The sequence below is a fragment of the Stomoxys calcitrans genome, chromosome 1, assembly GCF_963082655.1.
Source record: "Stomoxys calcitrans chromosome 1, idStoCalc2.1, whole genome shotgun sequence".
Classification (NCBI taxonomy): domain Eukaryota; kingdom Metazoa; phylum Arthropoda; class Insecta; order Diptera; family Muscidae; genus Stomoxys; species Stomoxys calcitrans.
Genome location: NC_081552.1, coordinates 132,497,340 through 132,519,278, shown reverse-complemented (window position 1 = coordinate 132,519,278; position 21,939 = coordinate 132,497,340). Strand labels below are relative to the sequence as shown.

Here is a 21,939-nt window from a genome sequence, read left to right as displayed (position 1 = left end):
ACATCGTACAATAAATGTGCCTTTTATGGCCCCAAAACCTTAAATCGAGAGAACGGTCTATATGGCAGCTATATCCAACTCTGGACCGATCTAAGCCAAATTGTCGAAGAATGTCGAGGGGCCTAAGACAACTCACTGTCCCAAATTTCAGCAAAATCGGATGATAAATGTGGCTTTTATCGGCCTAAGACCCTAAATCGGAGAATCGGTATATATTGCAGCTATATCCAAATCTGGACCGATCTGGGCCATATTGACGGAGGATATCGAAGGGCCTAACACAACTCACTGTCCCAAATTTCAGCAAAATCGTATAATAAATGTGGCTTTCATGGGCCTTAGACCCAAAATCGGAGGATCGGTCTATATGGCAGCTATATCCAAATCTGGACCGATCTGAGCCAAATTGACGAAGGATGTCGAAGGGTCTAACAAAACTCACTGTCGTAAATTTCAGCAAAATCGGATAATAAATGTGGCTTATAGGCCTAAGACCCTAAATCGGCTGATCGGTCTATATGGCGGCTATATCAAGATATAGTCCGATATAGCCCATCTTCGAACTTAACCTGCTTATGGACAAAAAAAAGAATCTGTGCAAAATTTCAGCTCAATATCTCCATTTTTAAAGACTGTAGCGTGATTTCAACAGACAGGCGGACGGACATGTCTAGATCGTCTTAGATTTTTACGCTGATCAAGAATATATATACTTTATAGGATCGGAAATGGATATTTCGATGTGTTGCAAACGAAATGACAAAATGGTGGGTATAAAAACACTTTCCCTGTCGATGTAGAAATCCGGAAGAGAAAATGGACTTGGTTGGGCCATATCTTGTGCCGACTGCGCGATGATATAGCGAGAAATTCCTTAGACTGGAAACCGCAAGGACAGCGTTTTGGTACTTGAATGGACGAATTTAAAAAAAAAAAAACTATTCTTGTCGTCTAATATATATTGTCAAGGTGTATCTTTATCCCAATTTTAAGAGCTTTAGCTCAATCCGTACAGAAAGTAAAATTTTGTACGTTTTAGAACTGAAATGTACGAATTTCGAAAAATCACCTTGTCTCCCGAAATATACTGTTAAAGAGTTGACAGCTGTAGATCAATCTGCCAAGAAAGAACCATTTTTTACCTTTTAGTTCCCTTTTGTACGAATTTTAAGAAATTAGTCTAGTGGGCCGGCATCTCAAGATGTACCTCTATCCCAAATTTCAGAGCTCTAGCTCATTTAGTAAAGAAAGAAAAAATTTTTTACGCTTTAGTACCTAAATGTACAAATTTCAAAATAATATCCTAGCCGTCCAATATACTGACAATTGTAACTGCATTCGTAAAGAAAGTTCTCTTTTGTACCTTTTTACTGCCCAAATGTACTAATGTTAAACAAGTCTCGCTCGATATATACTGCCAAGGTGTGTCTGCATCCCAAACTTCAGAGCTCCATCCCAATCCGTAAGGAAAGTAACATTTTGTACGTTTTAATACCTTAATGTACGAATTTCGAAAATTCTTTTAGTCGGTCGAATATACTCTCAAGGTGTTCCTGTATCCCAAATTTCAGAACTCTAGCTCATTTCGTTAGAAAATACAATTTTGAAGGTTTTAGTACTTTAATAGACGAATTTCAAGAAAAATCTCTTAGTTTCCCAATACATACTGTCAAGATGTAACTGTGTCCTAATTATGAAAGCTTTAGCTCAATCAGTTAAGAATGTATCAAATTATCATTTTTTTTCTTCAAATCTCATTTTTTCGAGACGCTCTATCACTTGAACCCAATTACATCCTTTTAGCCCTTTCCGTTCGCGCTGGCTAAACATTCACCATTTCTTACTATTTGGTCCTTTTCCTTCCTAAACGTACGAATATCACAAAATCCCGTCTTATCACGCGCCTATGACTCAAGGTCCACATTCGTGCCAAGTTGCATGATTCTTGCTATAGCCGTTTTGGCTGGACGTTGTCAATCATGCGACTCTTTTATATATAAAGACTAGCATACGCTAGGTCAGCTTCGCTACTCCTTTGGTAGGTATTCGAGATAACATTACAGTGGTATTGCCAAAGTCTACAAATTTCAAATGCCATGTTATGAAAACTTAACAGTGTAACTATAAATAAATTTTGCGTACCTAAATCCAAGAATATCAAAAAATTCTTGTAGTCGACTATGTACATAGTTGAAGTGTTACTGTATCCCAATTTCAAGAGCTTTAGTTCAATTCGTGTACTTTTTAGTACCATAGTGTACGAATTTGGAAAGATATATTCTAGTCACTCAATACTTACTGTCAAGGTGTAACTGTATCCCATACGTGAACGAGTAAAATTGTTCGAAAATTTTTGTTATGGAATTACCGTATTCGTTAACGAATAAGCACTATCGAAATTCGCTATTATGACATTCGTTAACGAGTGCATAATTGAGTATCAGCTTTTTGAAATCCACTCGTGAGCTCAGGAGCAATCGATTTGAGAGAAATAGTTTAAACAAATGTTAAGATGTAAGTATTGGAATGTAATTACAATATGAAAAAAGGAAATAAAACTTTTTCGTGTTAAGGACTAATTTATACAAAATAAATGGAAGACAAATGGATGAAATGGCCCATTTCACGGGTATTCGAGTTTGTCAAAAATATGTTGCCGAATTGTAGCCAGGAAAGGCAACATCTAAAAACCGATGGGAGGAATGGTCTCTGCAGTTAAATTTCTATAGCCCACCAACAAATGATGTCAAATCTTGGAGTTATATAAGAATAAGCCAAATGCAACTTTGGTGGTACAGCGGTAGACATGACTCCCTTTGAAGTTTAGCTCAAAAAAGTCAAATTAAATGCGACTTACTATCAGGAAAACATTCGGAAGCTGCTTTGGAGCCGTGGACACGCAAACATTTTGGTCGAAAATCATGGAGTTACCAACAAGACGCGGCACTGACATATAAAACTTGTGTAAACCTAGAATGGCCGAATGATCATGTGCTCAAGGCAAGAGGCTATCACTCTAAGCCGGGTCACCGTGCCGGGTGACGGTTTGGAATTCTGGACTTCGATTTGTGTGGTGTTAGTCATTACTATAAGCTCAGTTGGGAACTACAGATTGTGAAATGCTTTGTATGGAGTAGCTGCAGTTGCAGTTGCGGACAATCAGCGGTATCGTATGGCCGGAAGGCACCGGCTCTGGCTTAAAGGGTCTGGCTGAGTGACAGTGATACTCGATATGACAAGTCGCTTTTTAATAACCAATGGCCAAAATATTTCCACGTCGATCGGTCTTATGGACCGGAACGAGCTTGACGAGGATCGCTACCTCCACATACAAATGTGGCTACAACAACAAAGGGTAGTCATATCGAGCAAATCATTTCTCCAGGAATTCGCCAATGTTATTGTCCTCTTCAAAATCAGAGGACGACAAGAACATCAAAAGGAATGTAGCCATTTTTTATTTATATATTCACATTTTTTGCAAAAGTCGGGTAAATTTTAATTTTCATTTGTGTATTTGTGTTGTTTTGTTTAGCCACAAACATATGCTCAAATCAACGCTGATACGTGACGAAATCTCAATCGTTACAAAAATGTTCTCGATCACGTATTCGGCCCCAGAGCTCTAGCTCAATCCATAATAAAAGTTCTATTTTGTACAATTTCGTACCAAAATTTATGTATTTCAAAAAAATTCTAGTCTCCCGATAAATACTGCCAAATTTTGAGAGCTGTAGCTCAATCGGCAATATATATATTAATTTTTACGTTTTAGTGCCTTATAAATGGTACGAAATTCGAAAAACTCGCCTAGGTCCCAATATATAGTATCCATTTGTAAATGCATCCCAATTTTGAGAGCTTTAGCTCAATATATAAAAAAGAAAGTACTATTTTATACGTTTTGGCACTTAAATGAATGATTTACAAAAAAAAAAGTTTAGTCTCGCTATACATACTGTCAAGGTGTACCTTAACCAAACCATAAAAAGGACAATTTTGTATATTTAAGAACCTAAATGGACAAATTTTAAAAATAAACTTCTAGATGTCCACTATATACTGTCAATGTGTACATGTATCCGAAATTTTAGATCTTTAGCTCAATTTGTAAAAAGTTTGAAGATTTTGATACCATAATGTACGAATTTGAAAAAAATCTCCCAGTTGCCCACTACATTCTGTCAAGTTGTACCTATATCCCAAACTTCATAGCTTTAGCTCAAATTCGAAATTAAGTACCATTTTGTTCGTTTTGGTACTTTAATGTACGAATTACAAAAAATCATGTCACCTAATATATATTTTCAGGCTTAAATTATACATATTTCTGCAATTTGGCGTAGATCGATAAAGATTTGCATATAGCTGCCATATAGACCGATCTCTCGATTTAAGGTTTTGGGCCCATAAAAAGCGCATTTATTGTCCGATGTCGCCGAAATTTGGGACAGTGAGTTGTGCTAGGTCCTTCGACATTCTTCTTCAATTTGCCTCAGATCGTATATGGTTCAGAATCGGTTAATTTTTTTGATATAGATATTAAAAAGGCTTGTACTTATTAGTATTTGGTCCAAATCGAACCATATTTCGATATAGCTGCTATGGGGCATAAGGTATGCATTTTCACCGGATTTTGACGAAAGGTGTTTTACATATCAGAGGTGGTGGGTATCCAAAGTTCGGACCGGCCGAACTTAAGGCCTTTTTACTTTTTTTTCGAGACGCTCTTTGAGCCCAAAATCACATTTCTAGCCCTGCCCGTTCGCGCTGGATAAAAAGTCAACATTTCGCACTTTTTGGTACTTTGAAGTAACTTAACGTACGAATATCACAAAATCTCGCTTTATGTCGCGCCTACGACCCAAGACCTGTATTCGTGCAAATTTTCATGATTCTAGCTTTAGCCGTTTGGGCTGGACAATGATCAGTCAGTCAGTCAATCATGCGTCTCTTTTATATATAGAAACTAGCATACCCCGCTTCGCTACCCCCGATGCTACACCCAATGTCAAGGTGTAATTGTATCCAAAATTGTAGACGCTTAAGCTATGGAGGAAGTGCCATTTTGTACGATTTAGAACCTAAATGTACAAATTATGACAAAATCTTATAGTTGTCTGGAATACATTTTGAAGGTGTAAATGTATGCCAATTTTGAGAGTTGTAGCTCAATCTGTAAAGAAAGTTCCATTTTGTAGGTTTTAGTACCTTAGTGTACGAAATTAGAAAAAAAATCTTCCAGTCGCATGGTGAATACTCTCAATGTGCATTTCTTACTCAAATTTCTGAGCTATAGCTCAATCGGTAAAGAAAGTACTATTTTGTACGTTTTAGTACCTTAATGGACGAATTTCATAAAACTCTTCTAGTGGCCCAATAAAGACTGTCAAGGTGTATCTCTGTCCCAAATTTCGGAACACTATCTCAATGCATAAAGAAAGTACAAATTTGTACGTTTTTAGTAGCCAAATCTACGAATTTCAAAAATATCTCATAGTCGTAGTATATACTTTGCCAAGCTTTAAGTCCTCTAGCTCAATTCGTAAGGCAAGTGTCAAATTGGACAAGTAATTAAATGGGCAAATTCCAAAAAACTCTTTTAGTCGCCCAATATATATTTTTTAGGTGCACCTATAACCCAAATGTTAAAGCTAAAGTTCAATCCATAAATAAAGTACTGTTTTTTACATTTTAGTACCTTAATGTATGAAATTCCAAAAATTCGTTTAGTCGCCCTATATATACTCTCAAGGTGTATCTCTATTCTCAATTTCAGAGGTCTAGCTCAATCTATAACGAAAGGACCATTTTGTACGTTTAAGTACCTTAATGTACGAATTTCAAAAAAATCCTCTAGTGGCTTGATATTTACTCTTAAAGTGCAACTGCATCACAATTTTGAGAGCTCCAGCTCAATCTGTAAGGAAAGTACCATTTTGTACGTTTAAGTACCTTAATGTACAATTAAAAAAAACATTTTAGTCATCCGGTTTGTCCTCTCAAAATGTAACTGTATTCCAATTTTAAGAGCTTTAGCTGAATACGTAAAGAAAGTACCATTTTGTACGTTTTAGTACCAAAGTGTGCGAATTAAAAAAAAAAATCTTCCAGTTGCCCGCTATATACTGTCAAGATGTACTTTTATCCCAAATCTCAGAGCTTCAGCTCAAATTGCAAAGAAAGAACAGTTTTGTACGTTTTGGTACCTAAATGTTCGAATTTCAAAAAAATCTTTTTTGAATTGAACATTTAGTCATCCATAAATTATTTCCTAGTTGTACCTAAATGCTAAATTTCATATTCTTATTCTTAGTCCTAGCTGCATCTGGAGCTAGGACTAAAAAAGTACGAAATGGTACCAAAATGTACGAATTATGTCATTTAGTCACCCAAATTTCACACCTCTTGCTCTAAAGAAGATGCCAAAATGTACGAATTGTAGAAAACTCATTTAGTCACCCATGATATATTTCCTAGTTGTACCTACATACCAAATTTCAGATCTCTAGCACCATTTGTAAGAAGGTACCAACTGGTAAAAATTTTGGTACCAAAAGATACAAATTGTGAATAGAATTTAGTCACCCATCATATTTGTGCTAGTTGTACCTACATACAAAATTTCAGACCTGCAACTCCAGTTCTAAAGAAGTTTCAGACCTGTACCTCCAGCTGTAAAGTCAAAATTAAAAAAAAATATATATTCGGAACAGGATAATAGGCAGTGCTCCTGGAGGCAATTCAAGAATTCCTCCAGGTACTACCACACCCTGTTGGAAAGACGATAGTTTAAGCTTTCCAGAACATGTTTTTATTCGAAAATCGACCGGTTGGTTTTCTTATATTCCTGTATTTAAAAAAAAAATCGAAAAAATGCTGGACAGAATTATGGGCAGTGCTCCTGGAGGCCAACCAAGAATTCCTTCAAGTACTACCATACCTTTTTGGAAACCCCACAGTTAGAGCTTTCTAAAACATATTTCCATTAAAAATCAAACAGTTGGCTTTCTTATATTCCTGTCTTAAAAAAAAATCGAAAAAAAACGCTGGACAGGACTATGGGCAGTGCTCCTAGAAGCCATCCAAGAATTCCTCCAGAAACGACCACACCTTGTTCGAAAGCCCACAGTTAGAGCTTTCCAGAACATATTTTTGTTCGATAATCGAACGGTTGGTTTTCTTATATTCCTATTTTTTATCAAAATTTTTGAAAAAAAAAAAATGCTGGATAGGATTATGGGCAGTGCTCCTGGAGGGAATTCTAGAATTCTTCCAGGAACGTTCACACCATGTTCGAAAGCCGACAGTTAAAGTTTTCCAGAACATATTTTTTTATCGAAAATCGAACGGTTGGTTTTCTTATATTCCTGTCTTTTTAATAAAATTTTTGGAAAAAAATGCTGGACAGTATTATGGGCAGTGCTCGTGGAAGCAATCCAAGAATTCCTCCAGGCACTATCACACCTCGTTGGAAAGACGACAGTTAGAGCTTTCGAAAACATACTTTTACTCAAAAGTCGAACGGTTGGTTTTCTTAAATTCCTGTATTTTTTAACATAATTTTCGAAAAATGCTGGACAGGATTAAGGGCAGTGCTCTTGGAGGCAATCCTAGAATTCCTCCAGGAACTTTCCAAAACATTTAAGAGCTTTCCAAAACATATTTCTTTTCAAAAATCAACTGGTTAGTTTTCTTATATTCCTGTCTTAAAAAAAATCGGAAAAATGCTGGACAGGACTATGGGCAGTGCTCCTGGAGGCCATCCAAGAATTCCTCCAGGAACTATCACACCTTGTTCGAAAGCCCACAGTTAGAGCTTTACAGAACATATATTTATTCGAAAATCGAACGGTTGTTTTTCTTACATTCCTGTCTTTATATAAAAAAATGGAAAAAAATGCTGGACAGGATTATGGGCAGTGCTTCTGCAGGCAATCCAAGAATTTCTCCAGGTACTATCACGCCTTGTTGGAAAGACAGTTTGAGCTTTCCAGAACATGTTTTTATTCGAAAATCGGTAGGTTGGCTGCCCTATATTCCTGTCTTTTCTAAAAAAAATTCGAAAAAATGTTGGACAGGATTATTGGCAGGGCTCCTGGTGGCAATAAAAGAATTCCTCCCGGTACTTCCTTATTGTAAAGCTCACAGTTACGGTTGGCTTTCATATATTCCTGTCTTTTTTAAAAAATGATTTCGAAAAATTGCTGCAGTGCTCCTCGAGGCTATCCAAGAAATTCTCCAAGTATAACTATACCTTGTTGGAAAGCTCCCAGTTAGAGCTTTCCAAAACAAATTTTTTCTCGAAATTTGAGCGATTGGTTTTATTAATTCCTACATTTATTAAAAATTGCCTCGAAAATTTTCGTGAAAAAAATGTTGGTTTTGAGAGAATACATTCTCATCTTTTATGAACATTTAGCTTTTTGTTTTAACATAATGTTATTGTGCTGAAGCTTTACATAGCATTGCAGTAAAGCTGTTAAAACAATGTTATTAGCAGCATCCCTTCGATCATGCTCTGAATGTTAAAACAATTACAGCTTTGTACTATTCAACTCAATAATGCAACTGATAAGTTGTCCTGTGTTACGTATTTCCCCACTAGCATATAAGAGCGTCTGCGCTGTTAACTTTGTCTCTTCTGTTTGAGCTTTTTTGAGCACAGAGTGAGATGCTATAGTATATATGTACATTTCTCAAAAGTTTTTAATCAGTTAAGCCACAAGTAAAAAAAATAAATTAAAGTTAATTAAGTAATTAGCTTTGAACCATTTTGGCATTGGTCGCATATCTATTTTGTTCTGCGTGTTGAGTTAAATAATTTAACTAACATACAGGTCCAAAATATTTGCCCACCTCTGTGTTATACTTTGATTTAGAGGTGGACGCATTTTTTGGGTGTGTGCCTGTACTAATCGCTGATAGGTACAATGCTTTTGAGGTGTCTATCAAAGCCCTGCAAAAGACCCATATGATGTTGTATTTCAAGACTACTGAAGAGCTAGACACTGAAGATAGAGTAAAAAAAAACAAGTTGATGTTGAGTAGATAATCTTGAAAAATAACCACTATTCAGTACTTGGGAGTATTTTTTATCTCAAATTCATAGCCGCTACAGTGAGCTATGAGAAATTACTCGCTGTATATGAAAGTGTCTCGCTGTCATTTGCAAAATATGATCTGATGACACAAATCGTTTGCAAATTGTTCGTTTGCTCATATAAAAACTTGGCGTGTGTGTTTGTGTTTACCCATGATCTTGCCAAATCAACCAAGTTGCCTTCGTACGAATTTCGTACTGTGAAAGCAGACGACAGTAAAAATAGTACTTTATCTGAAGCAAAATGTACCCGAATTCATGCATTGTGCAACGTGCACTCACTGAAATTTTCTTTTAGACAGGAATAAAAGAGAAACAACCGTTCGATTTTAAAATAAAAAAGCTCTGAAAATGGATTTTCCAACAAGGTATGGTAGTACCTGAAGGAAATCTTGGATGGCCTCCAGAAGCGATGCATTTTTACGAAAAAAATTTTAAAAGACGAAAATATACTTTACTTTAATTGCCTATGACAGAACATTTGTTCCACTAGCCAAAGATAGAATAGCGTTCCAAGCGCCTCGATCTACTGCGCTCATTCTAAAATCTCTGACACCAAGTTTAGAGGTGTCTCCCACCACTTGATCTTTCCCGTACCCATGAGTAGTTTAAATTCCGGATTTCTTAGTCCACGAAACACCTCCACACACCCATGGTTCCTGGATAGGTACTTCGTCAAATCCCCCTGCCATCAGGAGGACCTTTAGTGCCGCCGAAGCGGCCTTACAATGATGGAGATTTATCTGTAGAAACTGGACCATAGTCAGGATTTAGAACTTTCACCACTGTTGTCTTGGCCTCATCCTCTCATTCCCCCAGGAGTTCATCCTCACAAGATTTGTTAGATTTTGTCATGATGAGCTCCCGTACGCATCCAAAGGCAGGTGAGAAAGCTGTGGAACCACTCTTCCTCAAGACACTTGCGGAGTGAACGATTCCTCCTTAGGTGCTTCACTAGCTACTGCTGTCGAAGTGTTTTCTGAGACCCTTGCTTCCCCGCTGGCGCACACCTTTAGCCCAGTCCAATCGGATAACCCACCCATACAGGGCTAGTCGGGTCCCGATGCCTTCCCCTCCTGTCTCGGTTGTGGCAGGAGGATTTTCAGTTTCCTGCAGTCTACCAGACGTTAGCGATGTGGTCGATAGTTCCTCAAACAAGTTTTCAGCAACAACTGCCGAGCCGTCTCCTGATTTCCCAACCCCACCGCCTCTATAGACCTGAACCATATCAACTACCAATTATTCTATGCTAACTCTTGTTCTTGTACTGGAGCCCAGAGGTTTATGATGGCGAGATCATCATAAAAAATGTCAGCGGTGGTTATCCCCTTCTAATGCTGGCGACATTTATGAGGTACTATGACATGTAAAAAATTCTCCTCAAGAGCAACTCTTGTATTCGGCCGAGGAACTGCGTAATTTGTCATAAAAAGTTATATTAGATCTTTTCGGCATAGTTGTCAACGTCGGAGCATACCTGGCATCACTTTATCTGCCTTTCTACTCTCCGACACCGCCAAACACATCGGAGCTGCAACGGGTGGTCAGGAAGCGAAACAGACAGGAAATGAGTTACTAATATGGTGCGATCCGAACTCTCACCACATTTCGTGGGGTAGAACCAACAATAATATGCGAGGCCAAACCCCAGCAAAATACTAACGACCCAATAACACTTAACATTGGTAACCAGAGCTTTTAGATGTGACAATATGTTCGGAAAATTCAGGAGAGTACTGAGAAGTAGACGGGCCGTAGGCTCGTAATGGGGCTTGAATACGAGGATAGTCCACTGGCTCTACAGGCGTGATAATACCAATACTTGCTTACGCCTCAGTAGTTTGGTGTGTGATGGAGAAAAATTGCAAGGTAAGGTTCAGAGAACATGTTATCTCGGCAAAGGCCGAGCGATGAGGCCCACTAGAACACTGGAGACTATTCTAGATATCCGACCCAGACATACAGATTAAGGGCGGGTTTCTTGTAGGAAAAATTAGGTTCGTGTTAGCTAACATTAATTTATCGGGGGAATAAACCTGCTGTTAATAAATTTGGTTTTCTCCTACACTTTTAGGGTAATTTCGAAAATATGACAACATTACGCAGCAATCAGCAATTAGAGTGCTCGCGTACCTACAAATTTGCACAAACGTTTGCGGAAAGTCGTACCTTTTTCCAATAAGAGAGAGCGTAAGAGTGAAAAACATGTGGAGAGTTTCGTAAATAAAGGGTTGCAAATTTCTGTTGGAGGTTTTACCCCGGCAGAAGTTTCTTACTATCCTGCAAATTTTTACAGGCAAATTTTTACTGGATAAGTAGGCGGACACACCTAATATTACACTGTAATTGGTAAACAGCTGTACTCATAGGGACAATAAGTCACTAACCGGCACCCATTTTCCGGTTAAGGTTTAACATTAGGATAAGCATATGTTCAGAAAACCAAAAAAACCTTTAACCTGAAGAATGTAGAATTCTAACCAGAGAATAAGAAACCCGACCTATATTCGTGTGGGCACCCTATAGTTTTTAAGTTTTAATTGTAAAAGACAAGCCTGAATTTATAACGAAATAAGAAAAAAAAAGAAATATCAAAAGAATTACAATACCTGAACGAAACTACAAAAATAAACATCAATACCCAAAGGTATATTTTCCCTCGAATTTCCAAATTTAATCGATCGGTTTTTGATTAATTTCTTAAGCGGTGCAGGAAGTATTTCACCTCTTCTGATATTCTCAATATCTATACTACCTACATCAGGACGAGGATGGAATAAAACTCTCATATATGGACAGGAGCTCCAAAATCATCCTTGGAGCTACTTGCCCGGGTTCAACGGAAACCGAAGGTGTTTATTGGGGACAGAAGAGTATCCAACTCCATTGTTTCTCTTGAACATCTTCGGAGTGTGGGTAGCGTTGTATTGCTCTATCGTTACTTTCATGTCGTGTGTTCCAGGAATATTCGTCTTCATATCCCTGTCGTTAGGATGTTCACCAGGAATACAACACTTGCCACGAACTCACACCCGTTTGTAATTGATTGGCCAGTCGACCGAACCATGCATTACAGAAAAAAATTAATTTTTCGCCCGAACCATTCGCATGTGGAATCGACTTCCGGCTAATGTCTTTCTCACCGACATTGACGTTCAGAAGTAAAAGACGAATATCAATAAACACTGTTCCCTCTTTCCCCCTCCAACCCTTAACTTTCCGAATTGCCAACGCAATGCACTGCATATATAGGGGACAACCCTTGCGTTTTGGTTACGTGAAAAAAATATTGAATTCAGTTTTCGTTATCGTCATTGATATTTAGGCAATTTTCAATTTAAAAAATTATTTCATTCTATCATTTTTAATTGAATCTATTGAAACTATCATTTTTAATTGAATCTTATATATCAAATCTGCAAATCTGAAAATGGTCTAGTTCGAACATTTAAAAATCGCTGTTTCCAATGAGTTGCGAAAAGAAACAAATGTAAGTATCTAGGCAGTAAGTCTTTCCATAATTTTTTAATTGAATCGAAAACTTTTTGGTATAACATAGGTCGAATTCGGTAGTCAAATTAAACGAAAACGATCGAGATATAACTTATTTGCATTCTAAACTAAATCGCGCTTTTTAGTCGAAAGAGTATGGAACCTACTTTTATATATTTTATTATTTACCACAATGTTTTTCTATTATCAAACTGTCGAAGTCGAATAATTTACAGAATACCATGAAATGTGAAATTCGCCTTCGACTACTGTCGATTTTCGCCTTTGACATCGAGAATTAGGGTGAATATTTTTAATTAGATCAATAAAAAAGTTGATTGGAATTTTCAATCATTTTTTTAATTGATTATGCAATTTTTTTAATTGAAAATTTTTTCAGTCACCTTTTTCAAAAACTGTGATTTATATTATCTTTTTCGTGATTGAAGCATTTTCAATTAAAAAATTAATTAGATCAACTAATTTCGTGATTGAAACTGATTTTTATTTTTTTCTGTGTTGGCTGTTATGGCCACAGCTTAAAAAGTTACTGAGAAAAATGCCTGATAAACATATCTTTGGACATAAAACATAGCTGCCACTCGTACACGTTTCGAAATTCAAGGCTAAACTTTCTTGTTCACTATGTTTAGACGATTGCAAAGATTGAAAGGTTGAAAAAGTTTATGAATGAGACATTGGCCTGTAGTTTACCTGGGGATACTAGTCTCTGTGGTTGTTCAGCATCACATATGCCAATTTTCATATACCTTTCGAAACGTATACCATTGACTGCTATGTATATGTCCAAGGATCTGTTGGACAGGAGATATCTTTTAGGTAACTTATCAACAATCAAATCTTGCCTCCTAACATTATTTACATGGTAATCAATCTCGACGCTTTATAGAGAAAAAAATAACTAATGTAATCAAATACGTGACCGGCCGTAATAGGCAAAGATAAATAATAGCATTTTACAAATTCTTTTAACATATTTTAAAACTAAAAACATTTATAACATAAGCAAAAACAATTCGTTTACCTGTGGAGTCTGCTAGTGTTTTTCTTTTCTCGTTCCAAATCTTCTGTATTCATATTAGCACGGTTTTCTATTATTTGTTGGATGGTAGGGATGTTAACTGTGCTCGTCGTGCTATTTTTTTCAGATAAATACATATCTAACTCCTTAAGTTCCAACAACGATTTTTGACTGCAAGTTTTACTTAAAGATTCGTTCATTTCCAGAATATTTTTCTTCTTCATTAAACGCAAATATATCTCTTTTTTAACAATTTTTAAGTGCAATGTTCGATTCCAGTCCACTTCTTTTGTATGAAGTATATCATTAAGAGCATTAATTTCATTTAAAAGTATTTTCATTTCATTTTCCGTTGCTAATAAATTATTATTCGTTTTGTGTTCAATGTGGTTCTTAGCAACACCGTCAAATGCAGGAAACAGCTCATTAATTCTATTGTAAAATTGTGAACTTTCAGGCTTAAATCGCTTCTCGCTGTTTTCGCGTTCTTCTTTATTGACAAAGGCGATGGGACTGTAGGATCTAGCTCTTTTTTTGGGCGTCTCAGTCTAAAAAATACAATATTTATAGTTTACAGAAAGTATATTTGACCATTTTTGAAAATGGTCTATATCAATAAAATCAATAAATCTATCTACGTATCGACTTAAAGCTAAAACAATTATTTGTATACACGTTTGATAAACACTTTTAAACTTGAGATGACGAATAGTTTTTCACAATCGGTTCAGGTTTAGATATAGCTCCCTCATGTATTTTCGACCGATTTTGAAAATTGGCACATATCATTATCCTATGACTGTCGAAATTGTTAATGAATTTTATTTACAATTTTGAATGGATTTGCTCTAAATTTGGTAAGGATTATTTAATTACACTTTTGCAAAACCTCTGCCGAAGGCCATCAAAATGGGTTCGAACATAGGTACAGCGCCCAATTCCCAACGTCGGCACCTCTCAAATTTTGCCTTGCCTTACTTGTTTTACTATATGGAGGTTAAGCTCGATCTGCCGATTTGAGATCTCAAGCCAAACCTTTTGTTATGTTAGGTTGTGCTGGAGATGGCAACCCTGCCACACAAAACAATTGTTAACATTCTAACGAGAGAACGGTTTGAATGCCGTTTTCATTATTCATAGAAATAAAATATGACGAAAGCCGTGCATTGCATTGCAAGCAGGCTTTTACTAACAAAATTGATAGGATTTACTTTCAACTTTAAGGGATTCGTCGGATGGATGGCCCATTTTGATTTTGGTAGATTTTTTTTGCATTTTTACAACCAGGATAGGATAGAAGCTAAATTCATTTTGTCGTTTTGTTAACAACGTATCAAAATATCCATTTCCGACCTTAAAAATATATATTCTTGATCATCGTAAAATTCTAAGACCATTTAACGATGTCCGTGGAACTGTTTTAACCGTTGTGTGGAGCGAACGTTCGGTTATTTCGCTCCGCAAGAATTTTCCTGTAACTCGTAATAGGTCATTATTTTTGGAAGAAAAATTTTCTGCGTTGTTTCCAGTGCAGCGGCAGATCTAAAGCCCGGTAGTAGGCTTTGAATGGACTCCAAAGACCCAACAGCTGTTGTGGTGGTATCAGGCCGTATCATGTTGTCTGCTACTGAAACCTCGACTGGTGGAGCGGCTGCTCCAACCTCCACTAGCCGACAGACGACTGGTCAGCAGAGGCTTTTGACGAAGACACCTGGTTCGAATCTTGAGAACATGGTCAAACCTATTCTATCTTCGCATGCCTATAATTTGCCTAGGCCATTAGCCTTCCCTGGCAAACCAACACGCTCTTTAAGAGGTTGGAAAAATAGAAGACGCATCGTTCTCAGGTTTATTGAGAGGCTTGAACCGAATGATCCTAAGACTCTTACTAATAGGGAAAGAGACTCCCTAAATTGGACTCGGGGATTCGCTGCACATGCTTCTCCACGTCTATATTCGGAAACTGCACCGCAGTCAGCCAAAAGGCTGTGGCCAACTGGAGGGCATCCCATGCCTAAAAGAACTAGGGCAAACAATAGTAAGATGGGTCCATCACCAAACTGTCGCTGGGGACAGTTTGGTGATGACAGTTGTCGATAAGGGAGAAGAACAGGGCTGCATACCTAGGAATAATTGGAGTGGGATAGTCAATGGACTGCCATCAGTATACTCCGACGTCCTTGCGAAATTTCCTGGGTATCCTCCAATTTGTGACGATGCAGGCTGGTATCGGCCACGTGCAGCACTAGATTTAGCCAACAAGGAAGGTACTCCTCGACCAATGGCGCATTTTTGGATACCAAGGATGCCCTCAGATCCCGAATATATACTTGGAAGACTAAGGGAATGTAATCCCAATCTTTCAGCCACCGACTGGAAGATTCGATGAGGCTGATGGTGACCGGAGACATGCAGTATTCGCACTAATCTCCGGCTGTCGCGCAGACCTCGAAAAGTCTAAAGGGGTTGTAGCCTACGGATTCAACAAGTTAAAACCGAAGATCTATAGAAGCGGTGGAGTTGGGAAATCAGGAGACGACTCAGCAGTTGTTGCTGAACACTTACTTGAGGAAATATCGACCACAAGTCTGGCGGATTGCAGAAGAGTAAAAATCTCCCTCCCACAATCGAGCCAGGAGGGAATGGCATCGAAACGGGACCCAAAAAGATTCGTAATAAATAGGATAAACGGACCTTTATTACCAGGAACAGATAGGAAGTACTACAATAGATATTACCTTTGTATCGGATGACCACAGCTTCTCTGATCATCGTTATATTAGCTTCAGCCTAGGAGAAAATACTGCAGAAGTGGTCCCGTCGGCACAAATTCTCAACGTCTATCCCTTCTAGACCAGAAAAGGGAGTGGAGACTGCGTATCACAATGAACGAAAACGTCTAATGGCAGACTGCCACTTAAACCTAACATTCTGAGTTCGCTGATGGAAGTAAAAGCTAGACGAGGAGCCGACATCGATAGTGACCACATGATCTTAGTGGCCACTCTACGTCTATGCCGTGCCGTCGTGAAAAGGATTGAAACAAAAAGCACAAAGTTCAACTTCTTAAACCTATAAGACCCCGAAACAGCTCGCGAACACAAGACAACATTAGGTTGAAAAGAGGGTGTAGATGTTAATCCGCCCCATGCCACTATGGACATACACCTGAGGCAGTAATCGGCTTGTTGTGCGCTATAAATACTAAAAAGTAACCTCGAAAAATAAAATCTATGTTAGGAATTCCGTGCTACTTATAAAATATTTAATTGTTTTCCATGTCACGCCCCTATGTTGGTTCATGTCTGGTATTGTGTCCACAAACAAGTGCCAAATTTTGCCATCCTCAGAGAAGGCGTTAATCTCCTTCTTACATTCCAACACTGTTCGTGATCTTACCGTCCTGGTTGTTATTGCCCTTATGGCCAGTTTACTGTTCGTAAGCATGTTCATACTCGACGTCCTGGAGTTAACACCACACCACCTTACGCATTCCGTGATCACACGGATATCCGCCTGCAGGACCGTATTATGGTCAGGCAGTCTTAAACAGATCTCAGTCCCTGGGTTCTCAATGTAGATCCCCAAGCCCACTCTGTCCTCTAGCTTTGATCCATACTAGGGTTCCTACTTCGCCGCTGGCAGCAGTGCCTCGCACTCGACCTCAAATGTCGTCTCAGGTATCTGATCGGAAACTTCTTCCATTCCTTCCAGGTTTCCTATCGTCACCTCGGTTATACCGCGATGGTATGACCTGCTCCTACTTCTATCCATTCTCCCATTGCCCTAAGTCTCACAGCCGCAATGGCTGTCTCACACTTAATCTGTATGTCTATGGGTCGGATATCTAGAATGGTCTCCATTGCCCTAGTAGGAGTGGTCCTAATCGCTTAGCCTATGCCAAGACAATGTGTTCTCTGAACCTGTTGTACTATCTTAACGTTGCACTTTTTCTCTTGTACAATGCAAACGTGGTTATATGACATATAAATATTATTAATAGTATTTTTTTAATAGTTTTTTATCCATTAAGATTGGTATTTATAGCGATTCATTTCAAATAAGTATGTAAATTAATTTGTCTTTGGTACTCTTTATAGACCGTGTCCCCGACAATGAAGAGAGGAGAATAATGGAAACGACAATTTGTCTCCTTTTGTATATATTTATATTTCTAAGCAATATATTTCATGTTTAGGTTAGGAAAGAGTGACAGTCTATTTCAAACAGAATCACTTAGACAATTTTAGTCAATTGTGATACCACAATAGCGACAGAGGAGGCACTGGTGGGAATCGAACCCACGACCCCGCACTGGTTGTTGTTGTTGCAACCACATTTTCATGTGGAGGTGACCTCTTCGTCAAGCTCCTGTAGGTGAGCAAACTCGTTCCGTTCCTAAGGACCGATCACAGCGGGAACAAAGTGCCCATCGGTTATTTAAAGGCGCCAATAACCCGCCTTGTCATAGCGAGCATCATAGGCACTCAGAATGTGAGCACCACACTGTGTGGCAAGACCCGGGTGTCACCTGGTCTTAAGATGAATTGATTAATATTGGTTAATTAACTTGCCGATTTCGCTAAAGACGAATCTATATATATCGAGCAATGAAATTTTGAAAGCTTGTCCATGGATTTAAACGATTGGTCCTTCATTATCATACGAACCACGAGCTTAATTTTGGCTATAGCGACATTTTTCTCGAATGCAGTTGTAGGGTTGGGAAAGAAATCAGCAATCTGCATTTTTTCTCTTTCATATATATTTTTAAAATTCTAGAGATGTTTTTTGTTGCACCATGTCGAACCAAGTGAGTCTTTTGATTTATCAAAAGTTGTTTGCATACAATGCATTAAGGTCTCTTTGTATCTTTATCCTATTAAAGCCATTTTAACATGTGTGTGAAGATAAATTCCGAATTTAACTAGCAGAGACACAAACCGCTTTGTTAACAGAGTGCGATAAAGAGTAACAGAAGTATTAACAGAGATCCATTGAGGGGTTAGCAGAGCTCTGTAAATACTTAACAGAACCAAAAAACAAGAGAAATTAATTAAATTTCTTACTTTTTATCAATTTTTGCAAATATTTGTAAAAAAAAAATAAAACCATAACAAAATTTGGAGTAAAATATCAATGCTTTTAATCAAAAACACCAAATTAAAAATAACTATTACCGTAGTACTGAGAAAAATGAAAAATTTATAAAAAAAAATTCTGGGCAGGATTATGACCAATGGTCCTGGAGGACATCTAAGAATTCTACAAGGTACTACCATACATCGTTGGAAAAGTCACGATGTGTGCTTTCCAAAACATGTCCTTATTCGAAAATCGAGCAGTTGGTTTTCTCAAATTCCTTCCTTTTTTTAAGAATTACTCGAAAAAAAAATCTGGACAGGATTAGGGCCAACGCTCCAGGAGGACATCTAAGAATTCTACAAGGTACTACCATACATCGTTGGAAAGGTGACGATGTGTGCTTTCCAAAACATACCCTTATTCGAAAATCGAGCAGTTGGTTTTTTCAAATTCCTGTCTTTTTTAAAAAAATTCTGGAAAAAAAATCGGGACAGGATAATGACCAATGCTCCTGGAGGACATCTAAGAATTCTACAAGGTACTACCATACACCGTTGGAAAGGTGACGATGTGTGCTTTCCAAAACATGTCCTTATTCGAAAATCGAGCAGTTGGTTTTTTCAAATTCCTGTCTTTTTTAAAAAAATTCTGGAAAAAAAATCGGGACAGGATAATGGCCAATGCTCCTGGAGGACATCTAAGAATTCTACAAGGTACTACCATACATCGTTGGAAAGGTGACGATGTGTGCTTTCCAAAACATGTCTTTATTCGAAAATCGAGCAGTTGGTTTTTTCAAATTCCTGTCTTTTTTAAAAAAATTCTGGAAAAAAAATCTGGACAGGATAATGGCCAATGCTCCTGGAGGACATCTAAGAATTCTACAAGGTACTACCATACATCGTTGGAAAGGTGACGATGTGTGCTTTCCAAAACATACCCTTATTCGAAAATCGAGCAGTTGGTTTTTTCAAATTCCTGTCTTTTTTAAAAAAATTCTCGAAAAAAAATCTGGACAGGATAATGACCAATGCTCCTGGAGGACATCTAAGAATTCTACAAGGTACTACCATACATCGTTGGAAAGGTGACGATGTGTGCTTTCCAAAACATGTCTTTATTCGAAAATTGAGCAGTTGGTTTTTTCAAATTCCTGTCTTTTTTAAAAAAAATTCTGGAAAAAAATCTGGACAGGATAATGGCCAATGCTCCTGGAGGACATCTAAGAATTCTACAAGGTACTACCATACATCGTTGGAAAGGTGACGATGTGTGCTTTCCAAAACATGCCCTTATTCGAAAATCGAGCAGTTGGTTTTTTCAAATTCCTGTCTTTTTTAAAAAAATTCTGGAAAAAAAATCTGGACAGGATAATGGCCAATGCTCCTGGAGGACATCTAAGAATTCTACAAGGTACTACCATACATCGTTGGAAAGGTGACGATGTGTGCTTTCTAAAACATGTCCTTATTCGAAAATCGAGCAGTTGGTTTTTTTCAAATTCCTGCCTTTTTTAAAAAAATTCTGGAAAAAAAATCGGGACAGGATAATGGCCAATGCTTCGGAGGACATCTAAGAATTCTACAAGGTACTACCATACATCGTTGGAAAGGTGACGATGTGTGCTTTCCAAAACATACCCTTATTCGAAAATCGAGCAGTAGGTTTTTTCAAATTCCTGTCTTTTTTAAAAAAATTCTGGAAAAAAAATCGGGACAGGATAATGACCAATGCTTCTGGAGGACATCTAAGAATTCTACAAGGTACTACCATACATCGTTGGAAAGGTGACGATGTGTGCTTTCCAAAACATGTCCTTATTCGAAAATCGAGCAGTTGGTTTATTCAAATTTCTGTCTTTTTTAAAAAAATTCTGGAAAAAAAATCTGGACAGGATAATGGCCAATGCTCCTGGAGGACATCTAAGAATTCTACAAGGTACTACCATACATCGTTGGAAAGGTGACGATGTGTGCTTTCCAAAACATGTCCTTATTGGAAAATCGAGCAGTTGGTTTTTTCAAATTCCACTTCTTTTTTAAAAAAAATTCTGGAAAAAAAATCTGGACAGGATAATGGCCAATGCTCCTGGAGGACATCTAAGAATTCTACAAGGTACTACCATACATCGTTGGAAAGGTGACGATGTGTGCTTTCCAAAACATACCCTTATTCGAAAATCGAGCAGTTGGTTTTTTCAAATTCCTGTCTTTTTTAAAAAAATTCTGGAAAAAAAATCGGGACAGGATAATGACCAATGCTCCTGGAGGACATCTAAGAATTCTACAAGGTACTACCATACACCGTTGGAAAGGTGACGATGTGTGCTTTCCAAAACATGTCTTTATTCGAAAATCGAGCAGTTGGTTTTTTCAAATTCCTGTCTTTTTTAAAAAAAATTCTGGAAAAAAAATCTGGACAGGATAATGGCCAATGCTTCGGAGGACATCTAAGAATTCTACAAGGTACTACCATACATCGTTGGAAAGGTGACGATGTGTGCTTTCCAAAACATACCCTTATTCGAAAATCGAGCAGTTGGTTTTTTCAAATTCCTGTCTTTTTTAAAAAAATTCTGGAAAAAAAATCTGGACAGGATAATGGCCAATGCTCCTGGAGGACATCTAAGAATTCTACAAGGTACTACCATACATCGTTGGAAAGGTGACGATGTGTGCTTTCTAAAACATGTCCTTATTCGAAAATCGAGCAGTTGGTTTTTTCAAATTCCTGTCTTTTTTAAAAAAATTCTGGAAAAAAAATCGGGACAGGATAATGGCCAATGCTCCTGGAGGACATCTAAGAATTCTACAAGGTACTACCATACATCGTTGGAAAGGTGACGATGTGTGCTTTCCAAAACATGTCCTTATTCGAAAATCGAGCAGTTGGTTTCTTCAAATTCCTGTCTTTTTTAAAAAAATTCTGGAAAAAAAATCTGGACAGGATAATGACCAATGCTCCTGGAGGACATCTAAGAATTCTACAAGGTACTACCATACATCGTTGGAAAGGTCACGATGTGTGCTTTCCAAAACATGTCCTTATTTGAAAATCGAACAGTTGGTTTTTTCATATTCCTGCCCTTTTTGAAAATGTATCGAAAAAAAATTTTTTTGAGAGAGAATGTGGTTGTCTAGCCTTTCTGTTGTGTACTCTATGTCGCTCTTTTCAGTTACAAACATTGAATGTTAGATATTAAGCTTTCTGTAAAAAT

At 37.6% G+C, this 21,939-nt stretch overlaps 1 protein-coding gene across 3 annotated transcripts in view; it reads right to left on the bottom strand.

The window, feature by feature from the left end:
* Positions 1 to 21,939, bottom strand: part of LOC106094538 (uncharacterized) — a 153,981-nt gene that overhangs the window by 103,013 nt on the left and 29,029 nt on the right. For all 3 annotated transcript variants that reach the window (XR_009398766.1, XM_059370884.1, XM_059370885.1), the window contains exon 3: positions 13,641 to 14,185. Coding sequence is in view for 2 of the 3 variants with exons in the window: in XM_059370884.1 (XP_059226867.1) it covers positions 13,641 to 14,185 (545 nt within the window). In the remaining variant the exon portion in view is untranslated. The remainder of the gene's footprint in view (positions 1 to 13,640; positions 14,186 to 21,939) is intronic.